The 27,655-nt window shown below is 38.8% G+C and overlaps 2 protein-coding genes across 5 annotated transcripts; one reads left to right on the top strand and one right to left on the bottom strand.

Moving 5' to 3' along the window:
* Positions 1-942: 942 nt before the first annotated feature.
* LOC108270212 (kelch-like protein 28) lies at positions 943-27,655 on the bottom strand. 3 transcript variants are annotated; one of them, XM_047157525.2, is made up of 7 exons: positions 27,516-27,655; positions 24,025-24,285; positions 23,227-23,864; positions 22,608-23,051; positions 18,786-18,994; positions 1,424-1,505; positions 943-1,278 (listed from the first exon to the last, which is right to left on the bottom strand). In XM_047157525.2, exons 2-6 carry the CDS (start codon positions 24,283-24,285, stop codon positions 1,426-1,428), a joined length of 1,632 nt encoding a protein of 543 aa, XP_047013481.1. In that variant the 5' UTR covers positions 27,516-27,655; the 3' UTR covers positions 943-1,278; positions 1,424-1,425. The 3 variants fall into 3 exon arrangements, with proteins under 3 accessions (XP_047013481.1, XP_047013480.1, XP_017332138.1); XM_047157524.2 differs by lacking the exon at positions 943-1,278 and having other exon boundaries at positions 1,326-1,505; XM_017476649.3 differs by lacking the exons at positions 943-1,278; positions 1,424-1,505 and adding an exon at positions 13,550-17,588.
* c9h14orf28 (chromosome 9 C14orf28 homolog) lies at positions 2,636-12,189 on the top strand. 2 transcript variants are annotated; one of them, XM_017476651.3, is made up of 6 exons: positions 2,636-2,817; positions 3,846-4,370; positions 6,411-6,500; positions 6,760-6,894; positions 7,317-7,392; positions 10,646-12,189. In XM_017476651.3, the coding sequence occupies exons 1-6, from the start codon at positions 2,741-2,743 to the stop codon at positions 10,712-10,714; spliced, it is 972 nt and encodes a 323-aa protein (XP_017332140.1). In that variant the 5' UTR covers positions 2,636-2,740; the 3' UTR covers positions 10,715-12,189. The 2 variants fall into 2 exon arrangements, with proteins under 2 accessions (XP_017332140.1, XP_017332139.1); XM_017476650.3 differs by lacking the exon at positions 7,317-7,392 and having other exon boundaries at positions 2,639-2,817.

The raw sequence follows: 27,655 nt of genomic DNA, 5'->3' as shown, positions 1-27,655 counted from the left end.
TTACTGATGCTATTTTTTTATTTTTTTTTAAAGGATGAGAATTACTCAGGGTTGGATAATTTTCTCAATGGAAGACACTCCAACGCAGGCTCACCACAGAGCACATGGGGTGTAATGACACAACATTTAGTCTGTAGACTCAGGTGAATGTGAATGGTGAACTCCATGTAACTCTTCCCTATGTCGCCCAGTAGGTGGCCACAAAGTGTATTGAATGGCATTTAATGGAAGAAGGTGCCTCTTGGCCTGTGTTCACATAAACCTGTTCAGTACATCCTTTACCCAGTGGGTTTATGCATCCTTACACAGCGGAGACCATTTCTGGCACTTAAATTTGTACATGTACATGTTGTTTTGTATAGAAATCACAGATGTGTTTCATCATATTTACTGAACGAGTGAGTCTTTTTTTTTTTTTTTTTTTTTACGATTTACCAATTTTATGATTACAAATACACCTTTTTAATTTTACGATTAGAAATATTTTCAGACGATCACCTTTAAGTACGGAAAATATTTTAAAACATGAAGTAATCTTTGCGATAATAGGATTGTGCCTTGATTGGGATTTGAACAGGTTTTTCAGGAATCATGGGGTGGATTCAAACCTCTTCCAGAATCGCAAGCAATAGAGGTGGCCAGTCTGTTACAAGAAAAAGTGAATGTCTTTCTGACCTGAATATAAAATTGTGCTGGTGTTCATGAAATATTAATATTATACCAAGTTTGGCGTCCACCTAGTCATTTCAGGCTTCTTGCATCTGAATTGTATCCTGATAAGATTTTAAACAAATGCATTTGAACTTCAAATTAGTCTCCAGTTAGACATCTGATTGCCGTCTCGTTAGTAATATGCAAATCATAACATCTGGCTACTAACTTCCTGTGACAAATACTGTATACAAAAGTTTAACTCTGCTCTCAGTTTAACAAATACCTCCTTAAATATTGAGAATTAAGGCTAGATCTCTGTGTTGCAGGTTAAGTTTATTCTGAGAATAAGGAAGTAAAATAAGGAACATGCAGAATACACAAAATAGATCATCCTCCTGTCTTTACCCCTTCCAAAATCCTTGGTGACAGACTGAGTTTCTCATCTATTTTTTGGTGGTTTGATAAGCTGCTCTCGAAAATGATGAGAACGAATTATGTATGTAAGCGCTAAGATTTTGTGAGATTCATGAAATTCCTGAAAGACACCTGGGGGTTTCAGCATGCTGGTTTCTTGATTGCTCACACACTGTTTTATCTCCTCTGGATTAATGGGCTCCTTCTGCTCTGGAATAGAAAATCACAAACAAATTTACAACCTGCTGAGAGTGTAACAAAAATGCCCAATTTTTTTTACCAATTTTTTTATGATGCAAATGAAAAGATGAAAAGACAAACAAGCAATGGAAAACTCTTTGCAGATCTTCGGCACCTTCATCTTCTCTCAGAAATGAGTGTAATGGTTGATTGAAAGGATTCCCCATTACCCTCCTCAGCCAGCTTCACCCCCTCATCTGACAAAACAACAACCAGGAAAAAAAGCAGAAAGAAAATGACACAAAATCACTACAGAATATTGTGTTTTTTAAATTTTTCTTTTACAACACTGTTTTTCTGTTTGCACCATCTAACTGTGAATGGAAGATCTTTATATTTTTTGTAACACATTTTATGGACTGTAAGCTTTTTATAGACTTGTTTGTAGACTTGTTTATAAAACGTCACTTTGTAAAATCAGGACAAATTTGATGAGAAATATTTAAAAATATACAATATAATTAACTATTTGGAACAACATGTATTTTACAGTTTAAACTTCAGTACATCTGAGACAGTTTCTATTTGTGATTGAGAGAGGGGGATAAAACCTTAGTCAAGAACATTAAACTCATAAAAACAATGACTGAAACTGATTCATTGGGATTATGTCATGAATGTACAAAAATAGCCCATAACTACTATATATATATATATATATATATATATATATATATATATATATATATATATATATGTGTGTGTGTGTGTGTGTGTGTGTGTGTGTGTGTGTTTATTTATTTATTTATTTTTATTTTTCTCTTGAAGCAATTTCAGTATATACCATTTTACACACACACACACACACACAGACATATATATATATATATATATATATATATATATATATATATATATATATATGTATATATATGTATATATATGTATATATATGTATATATATATGTATGTATATATAATTTTTTACATTTTTTTTCTTGAAGCACTTTCAGTTATAGGCAAAGAAAAGTAATGACAGGTCCAAACATCGCGAGCCTTGACCGATTTAGAGAAAAAAAATAGCAGTGAGCCGTATGAGAGCCGGAAGAGTCGACTCTGAGCCAAGTGATCTCAAATGACTCACTGAAAATGACTCATTAGAGCCGTCATTAGAATGGCACACACATTTTCACTCCACTTTTACTTTGTATAACTCCTAACGTGTGCAAACAACGCACACACTATCCATACACTATCGTAGATCCGTGTTTACATTATGTAAACTGTATTTCGAGCAACTTCCTGGTCTTTCGTGTAAGCAGCCTGCGTCAAGCCACGCCCGCTCACTATAATAAGCCATGCCTTGGTGGGCGTGTCCACTCGACACTTCTCAGGATGTTGTGAAAACACAGATGCCATGTTTTGTGCTCAGTAGTGATCAAGACGGCGTTGGGGCTTTAGGCCATTTTCAAGACATGAAAACCAGAGAATTATGGAGAGTCATGTGTGCTGTTTAAAAGACATAGAGGACGTGACGTCAAACTCTGCTCGCAGTGTGCAGCTTGAGAGGTAAAGCACAAACTTAATGACGCTTCAGACGTGAAACTCTAGCTAGGTGGCTATGCTAAGCTGGAGCAGATCTGCATTATTTACATTCTAGGGCACTTTATAACTGCTGTACAATGCTCGATTGTATTACATTATTGAGGAAATAAAATGATCAGCATCGACAGTTTGCGTTAGCACCCACATGCAGCTACTCATGTGTCACAAAGCTCTTAAACTGATTAAAGCTTCCACATAGGACGGCTTGCCTGTTTTTTTTTTTGTTTTTTTTTTTGTTTTTTTTTAAGTGAAGCATATCTACTGCATGTTTAAAGGTACAATAGTCAATATTTTTCATTCCTTACTAGTACAAATAATGTTCAAAATTATGTATAAATTATTAAAAAATAGTTTAAACTATTGTGTCAGAACAAGATTATGTCGTAGCTGAAAAAAACAACAACAACAACAACAGTTTGGAAACTGTCTTCCGGTCCGGAAATTTTGTTTATATTTTCATTGGCATCGTCTAACTAAATCTACCTGAACCATAGTAAATCTGGGGGCGTGGCTTTGTGTACATGGGTGGAAATTGGGGCGGGCTCAATGAATAAATCACTTGCAATTGGGGGAAAAAAATCCCTTGGAGTGTGATTTACAGTTGTGCTCAATTAATTAATCAGATAGAAGAAAGTGTTTGAATTTTGATTTTATTTTGATTTGTGATAAGTCGCATGAGTCAGAACTGTCAGTGATAATAGTAATAAAATAATGCCTTGTTATTTTGCCCTGCTCTTAACAGAACTTGTTCACCAACAGGGCAGTGGTCATATTTGATGCAGGGGAAAGTATCCAACTGTTAACAAGTTGTCTAAGCATGTTCTAACACACACTCTGTAATGATATTGTAAACTTAATAAACTTTGAGCTTTAGCTCTAGTCACTATAACCTCCCATATTTACTTTCAGCATGACTTACATTTCTTGTTAGCACTAGATATTGCTTACTAGTATGGTGTAAATCATATTAATTTAACTTCTTTTTTTTACAGGACCAAAACCTTGATCGAAGAGATCCGTGCTTTGATCAAGAACAATGAGGCAGAGTATTGCTCCTTCTGGAGGCCTGTGCTCCCCTGGGGGGGGGTGTACACGATACGGGCTGGTCAGAAGGCCGTCTCTTGTATACCCCTGTACGTTAAAATCAATCTGAAAAACACCTGCACCATCGATGGCTTCCTCATGCTCTTGTACGTCATCCTGCGGGATAATCAGACGTTCCGCCGGGAAGTGGGTTTGTTCTTGGGGAAGCGCTTTGTGGAGCACTTTCTCTATCTGATGGACTCTTACGATTACACCACAGTCAAGATTTTGTGGATCTGGGACAGGATGTCTAAGCGTCAGTACCGCTCCGAGATCCATCAAGCCGCTCTGGAGATTGACCTTTTCGGCAACGAACATGAGAACTTTACCAAGAATCTGGAGAACCTGATGTCTACCATGCAGGAGAGTTATTGTACTAACTGGTGCTGTCCGTCTCGTTTCCAGGAGCTCCTTCAGAACACCATAAATATCAAGTGAGAGTGGCATTGTAAACCCTGATGAATGTATGACTAAATGGGAACAATCTTTACATATGATACAGAATATTTAATCCAAAGTGAATTATTAGTGAGACAGAATGAAATCCAGGCATCTGGTGCTTAAGTTCCGCAAGGCTTAGTTTCCCCAGCTGACCCTTAATAAGTACAAAGTAGTTGTAAGAACAACTAAACAGGCACGTTCACATTAGAGCTGTTCGCTGGGTTTTTTTAAAAAAAAAAAGAGGAATTTGAATTTTTGTCACTGGATATAATTATCCAGACCAAAAAATGCAACAAACAGCATTAAAGTATTGGAGGTTGTCACAGTTTAATTCATGTATTTAAAAAAAAATTGACAGCCCTAATTCATACAGAGGTTACAGAAAAGGCTGCTGCTAAACACAAACATTAGAGTAAGTGCAACTAATGATCACAGTAGTAGTGAGTTAAACTGACATTCCCTCCAGGTTTTCGCGATTTTGAGATGCCAGTAACGATGCAAAATCAAGCAAACTTAATCAAGCAATGTTGGGAGGAGCTTGCAATGTTTCTAAATTACCTCAGATTTCCCGCAGATTTGGGCTGAGACACATCATGCGGCATCATCTCGACGTATATTCAACCAAAGCATTCGATTCACGTGTGTCGAACATGAGTACAGCTAAAAGGTCTCATTTACTAACAAACATCACTGCAACAAACCGTGCAAAACAATTACGTGCAATTCGCCAATTCAAATAAAAAAAAAGCCACGTAAACCTGTGCACATTTCATCACAAATTTTGAAAAAAGCCGGCGCAAAATCAAAAAAAAAACTGTCCCTCAGTGGTGGAATGAACTTCCAACCTCAATCCGGACTGCCGAATCTGTCACTATCTTTAAAAAATAGCTAAAGACCCACGTCTTCTCTGAACACCTAACTAACCCTTAAAATGACAACCCCCACATTATCCTAAAAAACAAACAAAAAAATAACTTACTCTGGCTCTTGCACCTCTACTCTGCGCACTTTGTTTTTCTAGAACTCAGTTAAAAGATCTTGTATGGTAGTACTATTTGTATTGTTCTCCGCCTGATATATTGCTTTGCTTGTATTTCCTCATTTGTAAGTCGCTTTGGATAAACGCGTCTGCTAAATGAATAAATGGAAACGTAAAATCAAGCATTATCGCCGCAACAATCGCAAAAAAAGAAAACTCTGCGAAATCATGCACAGGCAACTATAAATGATACACAAACAGGTTATATAGTTTTAAAAAAATTAAACTTGGCTCTAAAATTCTCTATAATTAATTATTTACGTTACGCTTTATTAAGCTTACAGCGGAAAATACTCGACTGTAAAGTACCATGGCTTCTTTCCAAAAGTGAGACCAATTACACTCCCTTACTTCTCTGATATTCTATACTTCATCTTTGCTGTGGTTTTCGTTGCTCCCCTTGATGCCCTGTCTGATGAATAATAAGGCTCAGCTGTCGAGTGCTGATACAGAAAGACCTTAAGGTGGCCTTCGAATGGTCTGTTATGGCTCCTCTTCACGTGCTCAGGCATAATGTTGCTCTGCCGTGCTTTCCCTTACGCAGAAGGCACTTGTGATCTGAGTGTAAATGTCACTATGTGTATTACAGGACTAAACTTTAGTGGGAATTGTTGTCCAGCTACTAGCCTAAATGTCATAATTCAACTTTTAAAAAGTATACAGTGGGGGAAATAAGTATTGAACGTGTCAGCATTTTTTTTTTCAGCAAATATATTTCCAATGAGGTTATTCACATGAAATTTTCACCAGACATCACTATTAACTGAAGAAATCCGGAAATATAAAGAACTCATAACATTAAAGTCCATAAATAAAGTTATGTGTAATAAAGAGGACTGACACAGGAAAATAAGTATTGAACTTCTTTCCCCCACTGTAAGACAGTTCAGGGTCATTTGTATATGCAGTTTTCTGCTATTAGCAGTAGCAATCGTGCTTTAATGAGAGTTCCAATGTCACAGTGATTTTATATCCGCACTTCCTCTCTCCACAGCCCCCCACATGAGCTTCCTGATAGAGATCCTATTCAATCAGCAGTGGATGAGTTCTTCTGTCCAAAGATAGTCCTCTGCCACGAATATGGGTGAAGTATTATTATAGGTCTGAGACACACCCTTACAAAGGGGAAAAAAATCTAGAACCCTTGTCCTAATCATTGGGGAACCTTTTCAAGTTCTTACGTAGAACACACCAACCAAGTAGAACCTCACACAGTGACAAATCCTTCCCTATCCAAAGAGGAACTTTTTATTTTGTACTTAATTTGTTCATTTACTGTTGATACATCATCTGCTAACATAATCTAGTGATTTTTTTTTTCTATTTTGCTGTTGTTTTTGTAGGTGTAAAGGACTACGAGAGTTCTCCCAGAGAGAGTTCTGCCACGGTGCTCCTCCCTTCATCATCCTGAACATGCAGATGTGGAAATCTGAGGACCTTTCCTATGTTCCGTACCATTTGGCTTTGTCTGATCACAGGTGTTTGTCCTGATTTTCTCGAGTTCTCGTATGTTTTTATATGGTTTAACATCGTTGCGTAATATAATAATCTGATTTGATTAGAAAGAGTGATCTATATTTTGATGCTGCATATTAGATAGAAATGTTTTTTCGATCCTCGTTTAAAAAAAAAAGTGAAAGTAAGACAATATTAAAGCATGAAAGAAATAGCAAACGTATTAAAATGCTAATAAGTATGATGTTTTATGATTAGTCACAGAACAGGTTTTAGGATTTAGCCTGACGTGAGCTGCTTTTCAGGAATGCGTCACCACACTGCGCTGATCCAGCATACTGCTAACTAATCTACTAACAATCTAGATATATGTTCTTCTTTTTTTTTTTTTTTTTTTAAAACACAAAATCCATCATTTTCTCTCTAATTTGGTCTTGGCCAACAGCTATCAACTGGTGAGGGTGAACGCTAACACATGCTTCCTCCAAGAATGCACAGGGCAGCATAACAGCATAACTGAGGTGATGCAAAGTACACCAAATGGCTTGGGTTTCAGCAGTAAGATCCAGAAACATTACATTCTGAAAACTTATCAGAGTAGCTGCTGCTATTTTGCTCCATATGAATTAGAAGGTGTTTGTTTTTAAGTCTCTGTAATTTTTTTACTTGAATTACGTTTGTGCGAATGTAAAACGCCGTGTCCCGTTTTCTCTCTCTCAGTTTCAGTCGCACTTCCTGTGTTATCACAATCCCATAGTTATTTATATTTCCATATATTTCCAAAACGAACGCGATGAAAGCTTTAACAGATAAGCTAAGGTTAGATCCCACTGTGTTCGTCTGATTGTGTCTGAATGAGCACGTTATCCACTTCAAAAGTTTCATTACTTTTGTTTCCTGAATTTAATGTGTATATATGCGTGTGTGTGTGTGTGTGTGTGTATGTATATATATATATATATATATATATATATATATATATATATATATATATATATATATATATATATATATATATATATATATATATATATATATATATTCTCCTGGTATTGTCCTGACTATGGATTGACTAATTTCCTTTTTTTTAAAAAGGTTGCGCTCCCTAATGTGGCCTCCCTAAAAGGTTTATTAGTATGATGTTCTGTATGTTTTTGAAGCTCTTCCTCGGCATGTTAAATAAAATACACCGTTTACATGCAGAACAGATAAAGAAAGGAGAAGGCTACACAGACAATATGGCAAAATATGGCAGATTAATCCCATAATACAACACAATGTGATGTTGATTCCCAAGCCCTAATGTCTGGAACTATGCTTTTGGGTCATGATGTGTGTGTGCATGTGTGCGTGTGTACATGTACAGTGCATCTGGAAAGTATTCATAGCGCTTCACTTTTTCCACGTTATGTTATGTTATAGCCTTATTCCAAAATGAATAAAATTCATTATTTTCCTCAAAATTCTACAAAAAATACCCCATAATGACAACATGAAAGAAGTTTGTTTGAAATCTTTGCAAATTAATTAAAAATAATGTACATAAGTATTCACAGCCTTTGCCATGACACTCAAAATGGAGCTCAGGTGCATCCTGTTTCCACTGATCATCCTTGAGATGTTTCTACAGCTTGATTGGAGTCCACCTGTGGTAAATTCAGTTGATTGGGCATTATTTGGAAAGGCACACACCTGTCTATATAAGGTCCCACAGTTAACAATGCATGTCAGAGCACGAACCAAGCCGAGACAAGATTGTATCGAGGCACAGATCTGGGGAAGGGTACAGAAACATTTCTGCAGCATTGAAGGTCCCAATGAGCACAGTGACCTCCATCATCCGTAAATGGAAGAAGTTTGGAACCACCAGGACTCTTCCTAGAGCTGACCGCCCGGCCAAACTGAGCGATCAGGGAAGGGCCTTAGTCAGGGAGGTGACCAAAAACCCGATGGTCACTCTGACAGAGCTCCAGCGTGTCTCTGTAGAGAGAGGAGAACCTTCCAGAAGAACAACTATCTTTGCAGCACTCTACCAATCAGGCCTGTATGGTAGAGTGGCCAGATGGAAGCCACTCCTCAGTAAAAAGCACATGACATCCCACCTGGAGTTTGCCAAAAGGCACCTGAAGGACTCTCGGACCATGAGAAACAAAATTCTCTGGTCTGATGAAACAAAGATTGAACTCTTTGGCCTGAATGGCAAGCGTCATGTCTGGAGGAAACCAGGCGCCACTCATCACCTGGCCAATACCATCCCTACAGTGAAGCATGATGGTGGCAGCATCATGCTGTGGGGATGTTTTTCAGTGGCAGGAACTGGGAGACTAGTCAGGATCGAGGGAAACATGAATGCAGCAATGTACAGAGACGTCCTTGATGAAAACCTGCTCCAGAGCGTTCTGGACCTCAGACTGGGGCGAAGGTTCATCTTCCAACAGGACAACGACCCTAAGCACACAGCCAAGATAACAAAGGAGTGGCTACAGGACAACTCTGTGAATGTCCTTGAGTGGCCCAGCCAGAGCCCAGACTTGAACCCGATCGAACATCTCTGGAGAGATCTGAAAATGGCTGTGCACTGATGCTCCCCATCCAACCTGATGGAGCTTGAGAGGTCCTGCAAAGAAGAATGGGAGAAACTGCCCAAAATAGGTGTGCCAAGCTTGTAGCATCTTACTCAAAAACTTGAGGCTGTAATTGGTGCCAAATGTGCTTCAACAAAGTATTGAGCAAAGGCTGTGAATACTTATGTACATGTGCTTTTTTGTTTTTTATTTTTAATAAATTTGCAAAGATTTCAAATAAAATTCTTTCACGTTGTCATTATGGGGTGGTGTTTGTAGAATTTTGAGGAAAATAATGAATTTAATCCATTTTGGAATAAGCCTGTAACATAAAAAAATGTGGAAAAAGTGAAGCGCTATGAATACTTTCTGGATGCACTGTATATCTCCTTTAGAATTGTCTATATTTCTGACCTAAAACACCATCAGATTTTCACCCAATTCCTAAAAGTAGATAAAGAGAATGAGACAAAAATATTACACTTGGTCATTTATTTGTTGAGGAAAATTATCCAATATTAGCAGCAAATATGCAGCAAAACAGACCCAAGCTATGATACTACCACCACCATGTTTCACAGATAGGACAAAGTTCTTATGCTGGAATTAGTTCTTTAAATAAAACAGGGCGCTCACTCCACTCACACCTGATTGTCATTCCACTGACTGAAAACACCCGACTAATTTCACCTTCAAATTAACTGTTAATCCTAGAGGTTCACATATTTTTGCCACTCATAGATATGTAATATTGAATCATTTTCCCTCAATAAATAAATGACCAAGTATAATATTTTTGTCTCATTTGTTCAATTGGGTTCTCTTTGTCTACTTTTAAGACTTGTGTGAAAATCTGATGATGTTTTAACTCATATTTATTATATGTATTTACATATATATATATATATATATATATATATATATATACACACATATCTATTAGGTCAATTTGTGACACTGTCTTTATCTTAATACTTAAAAAGATATTAGTTTTTCATTTGAGGGGTGTGGCTAAATGTGAAGGCACAGGGTGGCAGATGGAACACTTGAAACAAGCTTTGCCACTCCTAATCTGATCTAAGAACACTTCTCTGAGAGGTTTATTATATGCCTTACTTTTATTACATGCAGAATATTTAGCTGACCCGGATTTTTATCCAACGAAGCCGACACTAACATCGATATGTGTCGTCTTCTTTTTTTTCCACAGGTACTCTCTAGAGGGCGCCACTCTCTTCAACAGGGAGGAACATCACTACTCTGCGGCGTTCCAAATTGATGGGTACTGGATGCACTACGATGGGCTTCGGAGCGACAACTTGATCTTATTGAACAAACCACCAGAGCTGCTGCTTCTGTCCTCCCTGGTGTATGTGCGCTCTCATGAAAAATGACACGCGGAGGTGTCCTGTCTTTTCCGCGTGGATTTCATTCCATCCATGATGGAAGCCACTTGTTTATTCAGTTCGTCTCAGCCTTCAAATGAGTTACATGGGGTATGAGTGTTGTTGGCTGGAATGGAAACCTGCAGATAAAACTCTGCTTGGGAATAAGACAGAAGACTGGAAAAGCATCATCACAAAGTCTTTGGATTCTCCTCCTTTCCTCGTGTCCTTGCTTGTTAACGTAGTCGCCGTAATCCTTCTTGTATATTTACCCAGACAGTTAACTCAAGGATACTTTTATTACAAACATTCTCTATTAACAACTGCAAATTTTGTAATAATAGTAAGAATGATAAGTTGTAGGGTTTTATTATTTTTTTTACTCTAAAGAAATAATGCTTTTCTACTTTCGTAACAAATGCTACAATTCGGTAAAGCCGAGTTAAACCGCTTCGACCTTTTTAGGTCGTGCTTGGAATCCAAGAGTTTGTAAATGGACTGTAATAGTTCTGGGCTGGTATGCGAAACTTTAAGAGTGTTACCTTATAGAAGCACAGAACTTCACTGTGTGTTCTGCTAAAACATTTATCATAAAAACAACAACAAATCATGCACAAATGTCATTTTCCTAAAGGAATTGTTTAAAACAAAAAAATCACATTGAACACAAAGATCCAATAAATCAGAAGACTCTTCTGCAATCCAGCGATGATTTAAAAGCTTTCATAGCATCCGGATATTTGGCTGATCCATACACTTGGCAGCAGTGTTTTTAAGTACGTTACTCAGAAACAGCCAGAAGTGTGACTGACTAGAGCAAGTGATTAATCAACACCAGAAAGAGCTGTTAGTTTGCACAGCGTTATATAATTGGTGTCAGAGAAAAGTGCCAAGTGGAGTTCTCAGGAAACAAGGCGAATAATTGTTTTGTCCTCATTATGAAATAAGAATTCTGTTTGCTGTGGAAGAATTTCACAGATGTTCTACTTTCCTACAAAATGTTAACGCATACTATCCCTGAATTTGGATGTAACTGTTAATGTTTGTTTGTTGGCACCATTGAGTAGGGCGTGTTTAAAATTTGATATTTTTTCTTATGATTCTTGCTCATATATTACTCAAGCCTTCTTAACTACGTGTGTGAGAACCCGTACAGTCATGAAATGCGATTTAAGCAGCATTTTAAAATCATGACTAATTCTGGCCTGTATGAGTAATACTTACAATAACTGTCAGTTTCTAAATGTTTCTTTTCTAAAGAATTTCAGTACACAACTTGGTTTACACAAAGATGGCTATATTTATAATTATTACCTAAAGAAATTTTGCACTTACTTTTAATTAAAAAAAATAATAATTGTATTCATTACTTGTTTTGCCTGTATTGTTTTGTTTTGAGGAAAACCACCAATGAGTGATGAGTAATCAAACAGGAAAATCGCATTAAGCACTCTTAAATGCAGTAAATGGCTTCTTAATGTTTTTTAATAGAATTTTCGGATGAACTTTATATTTTGTTATTGAATAAGGGTTTGTTGAAATGTCTGTAAAAAAAAAAAAAAAAAAATAATAATAATAATGCATCAGGTTTAAACCAGGGATTCATGGCCCCATTTACAGTCTCAAATGTTATTACAGTTAAGGTCATACGTTTTCCAAGAAAAAAGGAATTAACATAAAAACTGCATTTTTTGTTTTTTATTTAGTTCTGCCCTGAATAATCTATTTCACATAACGGATATTTACATACAGTAAAGTCCACAAAACTAACTGAATTTACACAAATGAACCAGTTTAAAAGTTTACACTCGATTCTTAATACCGTGTGCTGTTAGCTGGATGATCAGCGACTGTGTTTATGTTTTGTGAGAGTTGTTCATGAGTCTCTTGTTTGTCCTGAGCACTTAAACTATCCACTGTTCTTCAGAAAAATCCTCCAGGTCCTGCACATTCTTTATTTTTCCAGAATCTTCTACATATTTGACCCCTTTCCAACAGCGGCTATGTGATGTCGAGATCCATCTTTTCACACGGAGGGACTCATACACGACTATTACAAAAGGTGCAAACATTCACTGATGCTCAAGAAGGCAACACGATACATCAAGAACCAGGGGGGTGTAAACTTTTGAACAGATCTTTTTTTTTTGCTTAAACATCTTATTTTTTCATTTAGTACTGCCCTTCAGAAGCTACATAAAATATTTATATGTTTCCCAGAAGACAAAATAATAACAATTTACACAGATCATCCTGTTCAAAAGTTTATACCCCCCACCCAGCTCTTACTGTATCATGCTGCCTTATTGAGCATCAGTGAATGTTTGCAGCAAAGAATGTGAGGAGCTGGAGGGACTCGTGAAGAACTATCACAAAACATAAAAACAGTTTTGAACAGGATGATTGGTGAAAATTGTTATTATCCGAGCCGATTCTCTGCTGTAACTTCCTCAAGCTGCGTTGTATTCTGAACCAACATTTGCACCAATGTCTCCATTACTTCACTGTTTGGATTTGGATTTCCCAACATCACGTTGAACATCGCTGGAAAACTGCGAGCGAGAAAAGAAACTCGATCTTTTGTCTTTCGGGATTTAACACCAAACCTTGACGGTTATGTTTCAGACTGTTGAAATTAAACGCCATCGTAACAGCGATAGCAACAACCTCCCTGTGAGATTTTTTCAGTGATACATTATTGAAAAATAAAAACCACAACAACGCACACAGGAGATTGCCTTTCGAAGCAGGCATTTATTTTTCGACTGGGTACAACTGCACCACACAGCTAAATAAACTGGCAGAAATGTGTGCTCATTCTCTCTCTCTCTCTCCCCCTCTCTGCTTGCTAAACTGAAAAATAAATACTGCATCTATTGATCAAGGTTAATCTTTTTTTTTACTTCCAGTAACAATCCACAGGTACATAAAATGAAATAAAATAAACAAGATCATCACCTCACTTCAGACAACAGCCAGGCACCCATGAAGAAAAATGAAAAAGAAAAAACAAACCAGGTGGCTAACATTGACATCAGTTTGACACAACGCTCTTTAGACATTGGGATCAACACACACACACACACACACACACACACACACACACACACACACACCTTTGATTTTGTCCAGCTTCCCTCATAAAACAAGCACTTTGGTGAGAGTGGTGACAAGACAGGAGTTAAGAACAAGAACAACAAAATGTCACAAACACCCCTTCATTTTGCAGTTTCACGTGTTCAGATTACATGAGATGCATATATGGCCGCTGGTGCTCCTTCTCTGAAGCAGACAAACCATCGTAAAGAAAGAAGCATCGTTACAAAGTTTCAAGGAGTCATTACTGCATGCAACAAACAAGACGAGACATTTCATAAACACATGGCAAACGCCAGATCACGCCAGCGTGATATATATTTTTTTGTCTGGGTTTTTTTTTCTTCTCCTTTCTATGCACAAACAACGATAATGAGATGGCATTATTATGACATCAATAGTACATTTATTATTAGCAAATTGCACGTGGTTAATTTCATGTCCTTAAATAAGAACCACTTGCTCGTTAACTCACTCGACTGCGTCTTTGACGATCTGATCGACTAAATCGTGTAAAACTGCCCTGAATATTTTGTCCTTAAAAGTTGTACGTACATACGAATGGATGTTTTCAGGGAACCAAAGTCAGTATTACTCAAGAATGATTAATAGAATTATTGCTGATGTAAGACCGTGCTGATCTTTGATGCTTTTCTATTGACTTCCTCGTAAAAATCAGTTGATGTTTATTCTGTTATTATGTTAACTGATCAGACCCGGGCTGGGGGGGGGGGTTGTGATGGTTAGGGTTAGGGAACCACTTTTGAATGAATTTCACACCTCTTTGCTTTGGTAGTCCAAAACCCAGTGTTGTGGGTTACAGTTTAGGAGAGAAAAAAAAATGGATATTTGAGTGCTTTATAAAAAAAAAAAAAATTTAAAAAATACATTTAAGCGCTCCTTATGTCAGTACCAATAGGAACAAAGGCAAAATCTGATTCTCAGTATGAAATGAGGGGAAACAAATCCAGCAAAAAAAAGAAAGTAAAAAAGAAAAGAGAAAGCCATATATATTTCAGGTCACAGCATTTCGTTTTCAACAAAAACAAACCAAAAAAAAAAACTAAATGGTTTTATTGCATCATTTAAATGCCTTCAACGTAAATGTATTCTAGACATATCACACAAAGTATTAAAGTGTTTAATAAGTGCAATGCAGAGCTCCATCTGTAACTACACTCATGTGCAAATACCACTCAAGGAAATATGGTGTTCTCTTGCCAGATTAAAGGCTTATATAGTGGAGTATAAGAGCTTTGAACACGTCGATAGGTAAGCCCTTCTTCACGCTGACGTGTGTGTCTCCATGTATGTGCGCACCAATAGGAATTTTTGAGAACGCCTTTCTAACTGATTTGCAGCACGTTAAAAACATTACATAACGTTATGACATTTAGTCTCAGAGGTGCAGTCGGTAAGAAAGCACGACTAATGGTTACATTTTACAAAATTTGCGATGCAATTTGAGGATTTTTTGTGCCTTTTTTTCCTTTTTTTGCGGAAAACTAGTCGAATCGGCCTTTCGCAGTGATGTTTGTTGGTAAATGAGACGTATTAGCTGTACTCACGTTTGACACACGTGAATCGAACAGGTTGAACTGCGCGCCGCGATGACGTCGCACGACGTGTCTCGGACGAAATCTGCGGAACATCTGCGGTAATTTTGGAAAAATCGCAAGCTCCTCCGAATGTCACGGAGGTCGGTTTGATTATGGGTTGATGTTTCTGCGATGGCAAAATGGTGAAATGCTGCAGGGACTGAAAACTTAGTGGGTCAACTAGAATCACCTTCAGCAAGGAGAGTCATGACATCACCTTAAAAAAAAAAAAAAGGGTCATTTTGAACTTGATGGCCGCAACATGTCTCAAAAAAGTTGGGACCGGGCAACAAATGGCTGGAAAAGTAGTGTTACTAAAAAGAAACAGCATTAGGTTAATTGGCAACAGGTCAGTAACAGCGTCCCAACTTTTGTGGAACTTTGGTTATATTATTTCCAACTGTCGACGCCAGTGTAGTTTATTTGATTAAGGCTCTGCTTTAGAGAACCAGTGCAGAAACATAAAGGCTGATATGCACTATGATTAATACAGAGACTGATTGCATCTAACGTGAACGTGTCGACCTCACGTAACCTGATATTTGGTCGGAATTACATTTGTTGGATTTAACTGAATTCGATTGAATGTACATAATTCTACACAAACTACATAAAGTCAGGATTTGGATTTGAAATGCCAAGTTGTTTCAGTAACGATGTGAAATGTTAGAACTGTTTCCTGTGGAAAAACCAAACACGTCGTACGCTACAGTCCCAGGTGCTGAACTGGGAATAATTCATGAAGAGTGATGTTATTGCACAGGAGCATATGAACACTGATGGAGCATCTTTTTTTTAAATAAATAAAAAGTAACAGAACACGAAAAAAATGCAAATAAAAAAAATCGATCAAATACGCTTTTGTGAAATGACAGACAAAAGAAATGAATCCTGAATTATTAACTAGCACCAGTAGATTTTTACTCCCACACCTCTGCGATGGTTAAAAAAAACAAACAAACGAAACAAAAAGACAGTCGCATTCAACGCTTGAAAGAGAAAAAGGTTGGAATAAAGGCGTGGCATGGACGGCAAAATATGTACATTTACACAAAACCGAAAACAAAATGTTCTACAGCTACCGAGGAAAAGACGTGTAGAACTTGGAAGATTTCTTAAGAGACTGCAGTGAAAAATGAATATATTCAGTCCACACACTCACACACCAGTGCAGATAACATTTACAGGCAATGCACTGGAGCATGTATTCTATATTCTTTAGTCAAACTATATACAAGTTGAAAGAAAGGCAGCCCTTTTTAAGTGTGAATAAAGTTTGTTGTGAAGCACTACTTTAGATGCAGACATTTCAAACTTGGCCGGTGATTTCAACCCCGAGCCTGAGTGCTTGTCCTGCACGCACACGCACGCACGTGCGCACACACACACACAAATATTTCATTCTTTCCATGACATGCATACACATCATCTACAGGCACAGACCTGGAGACAAACTGAAATTAAAGGTGCTAGCTGCACCTGGAGCTGGATTTACAAAAAAAAAAAAGAGGGAAAAAAAAGACAAGAAAAAAAATAAAAAAAGAGAGAGTGCTCAGAAAATAAATGGCATTAGCACAGACAAATGCCACAATGCCACCCGAGAAACCGCATGTTGCTGAACGTCTCCTGCCGTTCAGCACTTTCTAGTCCTTTGTAGAGCCCATACAGCTTTGGAGAAGTCTCTTTTCTCGCATTTTCACCCTGGAAAACAACATCTGGGTGGGGGGGCGGGGCTGTCGCCTCGACTTCTCCGACCCGCAGAATCTGGAGCAGGACAGTGCTTCTATTTTTCCATACAACCTTCTGAAGAATGCGGCTCCAAAGATGAATGGGGAAGTAGATCAAAACAAATGCAAACAATCGTTGTCTTTCTTTCCAAATAAAAAGTACTCCTACGACTGCCCCAGGGGTCAAAGGGCAGTAAGGCCGAAGTTACAGCGGCAGTACATCATGCCACTGGAGTCCAGCCAGCTGTCCGAGATGGGGTCATAGCGCTGTACTGTGTTCAGGTAAGATGACCCTGAATGACCCCCCACCACATAGAGGCAGTTGTCCACGATGGCCGAGCCGACCCCTGTGTTAAGACATGCACAGCATAATCAAAGGGCTTGCTCTGGGAACATGCTGTTGTGTAAAGGTGTCTTAAGGGCCCTAGATCTGTAACGTAATTTCCGTTGATTTCAGCCCTAATGCAATAGGATCACTAACAGATTGTTGTTGTTTTTTATGAGCAAAAGTTGATCAAGAGAGTTGAGCTACACCAGAGTTTCTCAACCTTTTGTAACTAAAGTCCCCCCCCAGCCTCCCCTGTCATGTGGCACGCTCCCCCCACCCTACATTGGAAGAGACCAGGTATAATGATTATATATTTTATGTAAAATCCATCTATCTATCTATCTATCTATCTAATATATATATATATATATATATATATATATATATATATATATATATATATATATATATATATATATATATATATATATATATATATAAATAAATAAAAAACAATCTATAATCTGTTTAGATAGATTTTTTTTTTGCTTTTGTGTTTTTGTACTTTTTAAAAAAAAAATTACCTTTCATAACTTGATTTTTAAAATATGATGATTTTTAAAATAATTTTTATAAAACTATATGAATGGACAGGTCTGGAAGATGAATGATCAAAAATGTTTCTGAACACCATAACTACTTTGAACAAGAGAACTAGGTTGTAATAACGTGGACTATTTTACATGTAAAACATGTTGCATTCCAGTCGTCAGACATTCTAAAAACATTCGCATACGAATGATGTAAATTGGGACAAAGGGCGCGTCTCGTTATCCATGACGTTGTTAAATCAATCATTAGGACACCTGCGCTTGCTTCGTTTTACGTTCACATCTATATCAGCTGCCGTGCGATCACCGGGACGTGCTGCTCCAGCTCTCAGCCTCTCACTGAACAGAGCAGACGCAGAGAGAGGTGTGAGTGCAGACTAAGCTCTGCCTCTCCCCAGCAAAAAAGAAAATGCAGAAGGAGAGGTAACGCGGGGTTTTTCATTTACGCACATTCTATTTGAAAAGCAATAAAATACACAGAGCACCCAAATTATGACCTGTCTGTGTTTTCTTTCTTGAAAACAACTTGCGCTCTCCTTCCACCCCCTGTGTTGAGAACCACTGATCTATAGGATAGGCGTGCTAGATTTTAGTTGGAGATGAAACCCGTTCGTGGTGTCCACAAACTTTTGGCTATAGATCGTAGGTGGATTATTATTCCTCACCTGTGCGGGGTTCGTTCATGGGTCGACATGCTGTCCACTGGTTCAAGTGAGGGTCGTATCTTTCGATGCTGGACAAATGTGACACGCCGTTATGTCCGCCAACGACAAATATAAACCCTAACATGACTCCCACTCCAAAGTTTATCCTTTTGTTAGCCATGGGTGCTACCATTTCCCAGGAATCCTTGCTGGGGTCATAGCGCTCCACACTGCACAGAAACAAAAAAATATATATATTAAAAAAGGTTTTCACAAAAACGTTTATATGTAATATAAACAGATTCTTTAAAATTTCCATTTCCCCAGATTACATATAGTCCAAAACATTACAACAGACCAGTTTTGGCAAGCTAAGAGAACAACAAAACAAAAAATACATTAATAATCCAACCTACTGAAGTATTTGCGTCTGCACGGTTAGAAACTGTGGACTCGCTCGGAATCAGTGTGGTGCCATGATTACAACACACCAACTAGGGCAGTGCGATTAATCGAATTTTCGATTTCAGTTTCCATTACAGCCTCCGACGATTATGCAAAGAAAATAATGAAGATAAAACGATCATTGTGCCGCGTTCCGTTTCGTGATGTTCACATTTTGTCTTTTTAAAAACGCACGCCGTTTTTTTCTTTACAGTGGCGCGCTTTCGCCTCTCCCTAAAAGTCCAAATTCGCTCCCCGCCAGGCTGAGGCATTTTTAATTCAGCTTGAGCCAAGATGACAGAAAGAGAGTGTCTTTGGTCGACAAGAAAGCTTCGACCGTTTCAGCCGTTTGGAAACCATTTGGTTTCAGGGAGTCCGATGTGGAACGAGAAGAAATAATGTTTGGCATCATTGGAAAACTCCTTTCCTCTAGCATCATGACAGCTGGTCTAAATACACTCATTTCCTTTCTAGAGCTCACGAATAGTGAGAAACTACAGGCCAATCTAAACCAGGAGACAGAATTTCATCGGCAAAGGTAGTTTAAAGTTAATTTCACGCGATACGATTCATGTGACGTGCGGAAAATGCAGAAATTACGTGCAAAAGTATGAAAAAACCCAGAATGTAAGTAACTATCCATAGCTCAAATAAGTACAGAAAGTACATGTAGAGGTATAGTGATCAAATTTATTTTGACATTATTTAAGCATTATATATATATATATATATATATATATATATATATATATATATATATATATATATATATATATATATATATATATATATTTAACTTTATTTTACTTTTTTTTCAGTTGAATTCTATTCAAGGAAATCCACTGTTAAAAATACAATAAAAAAAGTTTTTGTTCAATAAATGCATGATGTTTCCACAGTCAATGAGTAATCTTGTCTAATAATCGTGATCTCACTATTGGCCAAAATAATAGTGATTATGATTTTTGCCATAATCGAGCAGCCCTACCACAAACATTTATTTTAAATTTAAATAAATGAATGAATGAATGAATGAATGAATGAATAAATAAATAAATGTGTTCAGAGAAACAAATTCCCAACCTGTAGCGACAGCGTGCTCTCTAGCTCTAAACAATACCTCATGAGAGAAATCTCGGGTCAAGGAGACAGCACAACAAACCATCTCTCCAGTGAGTGAAGTCGTGAGGGGTCACAGATTTCAGTAATAGAACTGTACAATGTGTTCTGCTTTTTGCCTCACCTGTTCTAGCGTTTAGAAGAATGGATTTGCCTCTGGTGGATTTGTCTTTGGTGATTTGAACACTGGGAAGCTAATAAAACCACTTCACTTTTGAAACCAGCTGCTTGACATGATTCAATATGTTATACTCCACCTGTATGTCCTGTACTGTTTTTTTTTTTCACCTCCTAGAAATTCTTTAAATAGATAGATAGATAGATAGATAGATAGATAGATAAATGCACCTCATGGGATCCAGGAAACTCATGTATACCTACAAGCACTGAAACTCATAGATTAGTCTTCACCTTGGCCACCAATCAGACAAAGTCACTGGACTGAGTGGACACAGTTCAATGTTTTGGTACATTATTAATCTGACATTGTTTTCAGTTTCCTTGGCTTGACAGCTCTACCAGCAAAAATGACACAATAACACTCCTTTTAAATCACCTCTACTAGATCATTTCATATATTCTATGATGTTCTAGAAGTAAGACTTTTTAATCTATGAAATTCATCCGCTATCATAATTAACCGATGTCACTTTCAAGGAAGCAAAACCCTGAATTGCTGATTTTACATCGTTAGTGGCCGTCATTTTTACCTACACTCACCGAGCACTTTATCATAAGGCCTCGCTTTTGCTCTCGAAAGAGCCTCAATTCTTCTTGGGATTCTACAAGACGTTGGAAACATTGAGATTCTGGAGATCCTATGTTGATATGACTGCATCACACGACTCCTGCTGTGAATCTCCAGTCCTACCACATCCCAAAGATCTACTGGATCTACAGTTCTACTGGATTCAGATCCGCTGAACTCGTCATCATGTTCATGAAACCAGTTTGAAACGACTTTTGCTTTGTGACATGGTGCATTATCATGCTGGAAGTAGTCATTAGAAGATTGGGGAAATTGTGGTCATGAAGGGATGCACATGATCAGCAACAAATACTCAAACAGGATGTGACATTCAAGCGATGATTGATTGGCATTAACGGGGCACAAAGTGTGCCAAAAAAAACATTCCCCACACCATTCCACCACCTCCACCAGCCTGGACTGTTGACACAAAGCAGATTGCGTCCATGGATCATTCTGTTGGTGCCAAATTCTGACCCTACCATCTGTGTGCCTCAGTAGAAATCGATATTCATCAGAACAGGCTATGTTTTTCCATCTTCAACTGTCTAATTTTGGTGAGCCTGTGCCCACTGCAGCCTCAGCTTCCTGTTCTCGGCTGACAGAAGCAGAACCCGACGTGGTCTTCTGCTTTTTCAGCCCGTCCACCTCAAGGTTCGACGTGTTAAGCATTCTGAGGTGCTTTTCTTTATTGCACCATTCTGAGTAAACTATATAGACTGTTGTGTGTCAAAATCCCTGGGGATCCCCATTTTAATGGAGCTATAATAAATTCTTTTTTTTATTACATTTAATCCAAAATTTATTTTTGTATTAACTTTTTCCTTTATTTATTATTATTATATTTTCTGTATTTCTTTTTTAAATTATTTTGGTTATTTTTAACTTTTATTTATTTATTCTTTTATTTTTTCCATTTATTAAATCAAATGTTATATTTACCAATTATTACATTTATGTATCTATAATATAATAGGATATATTAATTGATTTATTTTTAATTTCTGCAGGTTTGGTCCTCCATACAAAGCTGCTTCCTAATAAAGTAAATGGCGTACTTATATAGCGCTTTTATCCAAAGAGTTTTACACTGCGTCTCATTCACCCATTCGCACACACACACCAATGGTAGCAGAGCTGCTATACAAGGCGCTAACTTGCCATCGGGAGCAACTTGGGGTTCAGGGTCTTCCCCAAGGACACTTCGGCATGTGGAGTCATGCAGGCCGGGAATCAAACCGTCAATCCTATGATTAGTGGACAACCCGCTCTACCAACTGAGCCTTAGCCACCCCTAAAGTAATAGGTGAGTGTATATTCACGCTGATATTTAAAAAGTCACTTTATGATCATCAAACATGGACTTGTTTTTTTTTCAGAATAAAACCTAATTTGGTCTTCAACATTGCAGCACTGATATTAGGAAATATTGTTTGGGGGAAAAAATCATGAACTTTTCAGTTGATAAAAGGAAAATTCATTTACCCATCATTAGATAAATTAAATATTAAACAGAAGCAACCATATCTCACCTGTTCATATGAGCAGGACCGTAGCCTCCAATAGCATAAACCGTACCGTTCAGCACTGCGGTGGCGAAGCAACTGCGTGATTTGGTCATGGATGCAACAGGCTGCCACTCTTTCACCTTGGGTACATATTTCTCCACTGACTGGAGGTAGTACTGACCATCATAACCTCCTAGGGCATACAGCTCCCCTGCTAACACCACCACCCCTAATGTACTCCTGGACTCCGCCATGCGCTCCACTGAGGACCAGGTGTTGCTGTCTGGATCCCATCTCTCCACAGTGTTCTCATGCCGCCTGTAGCTGATGCCCTGGCGCACGTGTGTGGCAATACCACCAACTACATACACCTTCTGGTCCAAAACGGCAACGCCGAATTCACAGCGGGGCATGCTGAGCGGGGCCAGGCCAATCCACGAGTCTGTCTGTGGGAAGTACATCTCCATACTGCCACAGAGTGAGCAACAAAAGAGAGCGATATACGTCATTAACCAATGACTCCCTAATGGCACAGAATCAAATAACCCACGTACATCCCTAAACCCTAGAACAATAATATTAATGGCTGAAAAGCTTCACAAATTTAGAAATGGCCCCATGAACGAATGTTTACTCTGCTCACCTTTCCAAAGTGGCAAAAAGTCCCGCCTTGCCTCCTACTGCAACAAGAACCTTCGGCGCACAGCGTGGTCTGGTGGACAACACCGTCTGGTAGGAAAGCCGGTGCTCTGGCATGAAATGGTATTTAAGGGCCTCGTTAAGAAGATGTTTGCACGCGTGGTCGTCCCGGACGAGGTGATTGGCTTCGTAGAGACGCGTCAGGAACTTGACGCTGAGCAAAGGAAGCCGCACGCTGTGTAGCAGCTGAGCCAGGTACTGCTGCCTCTCGCTCAGATCATACTTGATCCACGACTCAAGTGCGTAAAAGACCGTCTCCTCCGTGAGCACTTTGAGGCAATCGCTCGACACGATCTCATCCAGCTCCTCCCTGGTCAGCTCGAAGAACTCCTCTGTCCGGCAGACCTCCTCGAAGTTCTCGCAGATGAACTTGGTGGCTGCCAGACAGAGGTCGTGGCAGCCGTACGTCTCGGCAAAGCGCGAGATGCCAATGCAGTTTGCGGCGTCCAACTGGCTCTCCAGGAAGCTGCAGCACTCTTTTAGCACCAGTTTCACCTGGAGGAGATTGGCAGCTGGGAGGAGAGACTCCACGGTTTCCTGCGAGATGAAAACCGTCCCCGTGTACGCATATTCCACAATGGCCTGAAAAGCATGACAGAAAACATTTAAGGACTGCACGTTTTATAATCAAGTAATTATGCTACATCTAAAAAAAAATTTAAAATTTAAAAGGCGCAGCTTTCTCCGTTAATCCTAAAACTACTCGTCACTTTATTCGGGCGTGAACCAGTTTGCGTGTTACCTGTAATGCAGCTTCATCGATGCACTGAAACTCAACCTCTGAGGTCTCCTTCTCGGATAGGTTGCCTGTAAACATGGCCTTGAAGTATGGGCTGATGCTGGCCAGCACCACTTTGTGCGCGTGGATCTTGGCATCGCCTACGCGTAGCACGATGTCGCACAGTTCACGATCTTGCCGTAACAGCTGTAGGCCTTGCAGCAGCTGCTCCGAGTGAGGCCGCGTCAGACTGGCAAGCATATAGGACTGGGCCTGCTGGTCCATCTGTTAAGAAACACATTGCATCACTGTAGCGTTTATCAGCTTCCGAACTGCTCGGAATCCCTCGGCTACAAAACTGACCGCGGGAAGAATCCGACGGCACGGTTTGTAATGTTTGTCCATCATAATTAGGCGGTTTACAATTTCGACTGCTGACCCACGGAAACATTGTGGCAGAGTGCGCATGAGGCATTACTGAGGCTGACAAGAGTGTATGTAATCTTTATTCATATCTTCCCCTTTTTCAATAGTATATGACCCAAGCGAGTACTGTCTGATAGCCAACACTGATATTCTCATAGTAACTGAGCCATCTCTGTTGCCAAGTTATATATAAAACAGACAAAATGGTGAACTTTTATGTTCACTTGAATGACGGTCACTGTGTCAGTCACCAACAATAAAAGCAAGAGCTGTCGATCACACTTTTTTTTTCACGATTTTGTGCAGAAATAAGCAAACATAAGAGAAAAATATTGGCTGGGGAAACATGGGCAGCGAGGCTTGTCTGTTCTGCAATGAGAACTGCAGGTACAGTGCAAAAAAAGTAGCTATCATAGTGTTTAAATTATTGTCCTGGCCCTCCCATATAAACAAATAAATAAATACAAAGGATGGTAAACTGGATTCAGGGATCTGCTGCGCATTACAGCAGATGAACTGACTTTCCTCTTGGATTCTCATTGGCTGTTTCTAAGCTCTGTTCTTGCTACTAGTACCAGAGGGGCTTGTTCACACTGAGCAATTCTTCGCTGAGAAAAATCAAACACGCTTCAAAATATTGGAGCCTTGATGGGGGAAAAAAAAAATAATCACATCGGAGAACCGTTCGGGCTACACGAGAATTCGCTGGTGACTGGGGAAATCGCATCTCGTGCATTAGCCTTAACACGTGATCGCGGCATAAAACGTACCAGGCACGCTCTGTACCAAACAATACCAAACCTGCAATAAACACTGTTCCAAAAGATTTGTGCATCCTTTATCTTGTCATCATTGTAGTTGTATAAAAGGAGCTGCAATTACATTTTACATCACTTGGGTTTTTTTCCCTTTAAAGTGGTCACATTAGGTTCTAACAACTCAGGACATAATAGGACAGTATTGTTTGTACATGCTCCTCCTTCACCCAGCCAACTGTGTCAACAGTGAATACTGCTGCTGTAGGAATAGCATCTCTGGAAAAAGACGGTCATATTACAAAGACGGAATGAAAGTCTTTTTAAAAGCTGTCATATTCCTGAAGTTTAAATTGCAACAAACAGTAGGCCATTCAAAAGGTAAGTAAACATATAAAGCAAAAGCTATTAACTGTGACAAGAAATTCTCATATACGCAGTCTTTAATACATTTTTAAGTAAGAAATATGAATATCCTCATTCAAATGACCCACCTATGAGACACTTTTTTGGACCTCATTAAGTGTAAAGCTGGTTTTACACTGTGCGATTAAGAGGATTGATTATTAGGATACTTGTGACACTGTATGAGATGTCAAATCTTGAATCAACTCTCGGCAGGATTCTATAACAGACCGTGTGAGAACACGTTTCGTTTGTGCCAGAAAATAAAAACAGTTTGGAAACCTGCCTTCCTGTCTGGAAGGTTGGTTTGTATTTGATTGGCCTCTTGTCAGTCATTTATTGGACACACCCCCAACATCCCTTCACACCCGAATAAAGTAGAAAGTATGCTTCATGTTTTATGCATACGATAGGAACAGTGTACAGTACGCATTACGCAAATTTCGTCATTAGCAGAGTACATACGCCACCTGACTTTTCTAACCGCACATGATTTGCACACGCAGGTCGCCCATGCACGTTTAATTCTTTTGCATTCATTTAACTGCTCTACAAGGTGGCAACAGTTACCCAGGGCCATTGATTGTCAAGGTAGTTGAAGAAAAAATGGAATAAACAGAAGTGACAGAAATGAGCACAGGTTAGAAAGTACCCGCATGTGTAATTCTAGCCTTAAAGAGTATAAGGATTTGTATATGTGTCATGGCGATAATCATGGCGAGAGATTGCCCAAGCATTGTCCTTCATGTTGTTATGATTCTTCTTCGTTGTCGTTCTTCAGTCCTTTACTGCTCTGTACTGACTCCAGGCCAGGAGGAGTAATGCAAGTTGTCATAATGCGCATGTGTAGGCATACATGTCAAATAGAGTATACGTTGAAAGGCTATGCGTATGACTGTGCGCATATGCACGAAAAAATGAAGTATACCAGAGGCTTAAATCATTATGAGGAGAACTTGCATTTTTATAGAGTTGTAACTTGACTTTAAAACAGTTGATATAGCTTTATTTAGTTGAGTTGAGGGGGGTGGAGCTTTGTGTACATGGGTAGAAACGGGCGTGGTCTTACTCCCATTACCACTCATGTACACAAAGCTCCACCCCAGAAACTTCGTGGCTCAACTAGAGTTAGCATGCTAGCAGTACCAGAGTCCCCATTAGCGAGGAATGCCATGACAACACTTACAAGCGAAATCAGACGTCCAACTGGCTGAAAGTTAAAAAATGTTAGAACTCTATAAACATGCATCTTCTCCTCATAATGATTTATGAAGTTGTGATGGGGTGTGGGTCTATAAAATAACTAACAAGAAGCCAATCCAAAGAAAAACAAACTAGAGTTTTTTTCTCCCATCTACGTAATACAATTGTTCTGAGACAATAGCTTAAACTTTTTAAAAATCATTTCTACATAATTTCCCACATTATTTGTCCTAGTAAGAAATGAAAAATATTGACTATTGCACTTTTAAAAGGATGCAGTCGCAGGGAACTGCTTTGTTGTTGACTAGAAGCTAGAAAACGAACTGTCCTAGGTTCTAGCTCATAAATGACAGTTTAACAGCCAGCATGATGATAAAACGCTACAAGACTCCGAAAACACACCGTTTACTATTAGTTAACAGCTCAATTATTGTCACTCCAACATAAAAATTTATAAAACAGTAGCTATCAATAACCAAATCAGCTGAATTCGGAGTATGACATCCACGTTAACTTCAGCTAGGCGGTTAAAATTAGGTCGCTAACATGCTAGCTGTTAGTGGATACCGTTGGCTAGCTACAACTGTTGCTAAAAATAAACATTGCTAGGCTACATGCACTAGCGTTAGCAACAAAGCTAGTCGAACACCGTGTTGTTTTTGTTATTTTTCTGTTCCACGGTGGCGTTATAAATATTAAAGATGTCAATGAACTGCTAGTGAGTACCTGTATCCAGGGCTGCTCTCGGACGGGTGGGTGAGTGAGATGTATTGCGATAGTGGAGGTCTTACACGGCACCAGTGGAAGAAGCCTCCAGCGTCTGTCTGCAAAACAAACACAAAAAAGGAGGTTCGCTTCGCCTGCGT

The sequence above is a fragment of the Ictalurus punctatus genome, chromosome 9 (assembly GCF_001660625.3).
Source record: "Ictalurus punctatus breed USDA103 chromosome 9, Coco_2.0, whole genome shotgun sequence".
Taxonomy (NCBI): Eukaryota; Metazoa; Chordata; class Actinopteri; order Siluriformes; family Ictaluridae; genus Ictalurus; species Ictalurus punctatus.
The sequence above is the reverse complement of the archived record's forward strand: the minus strand, read 5'-3'. Positions and strand labels throughout refer to the sequence as shown.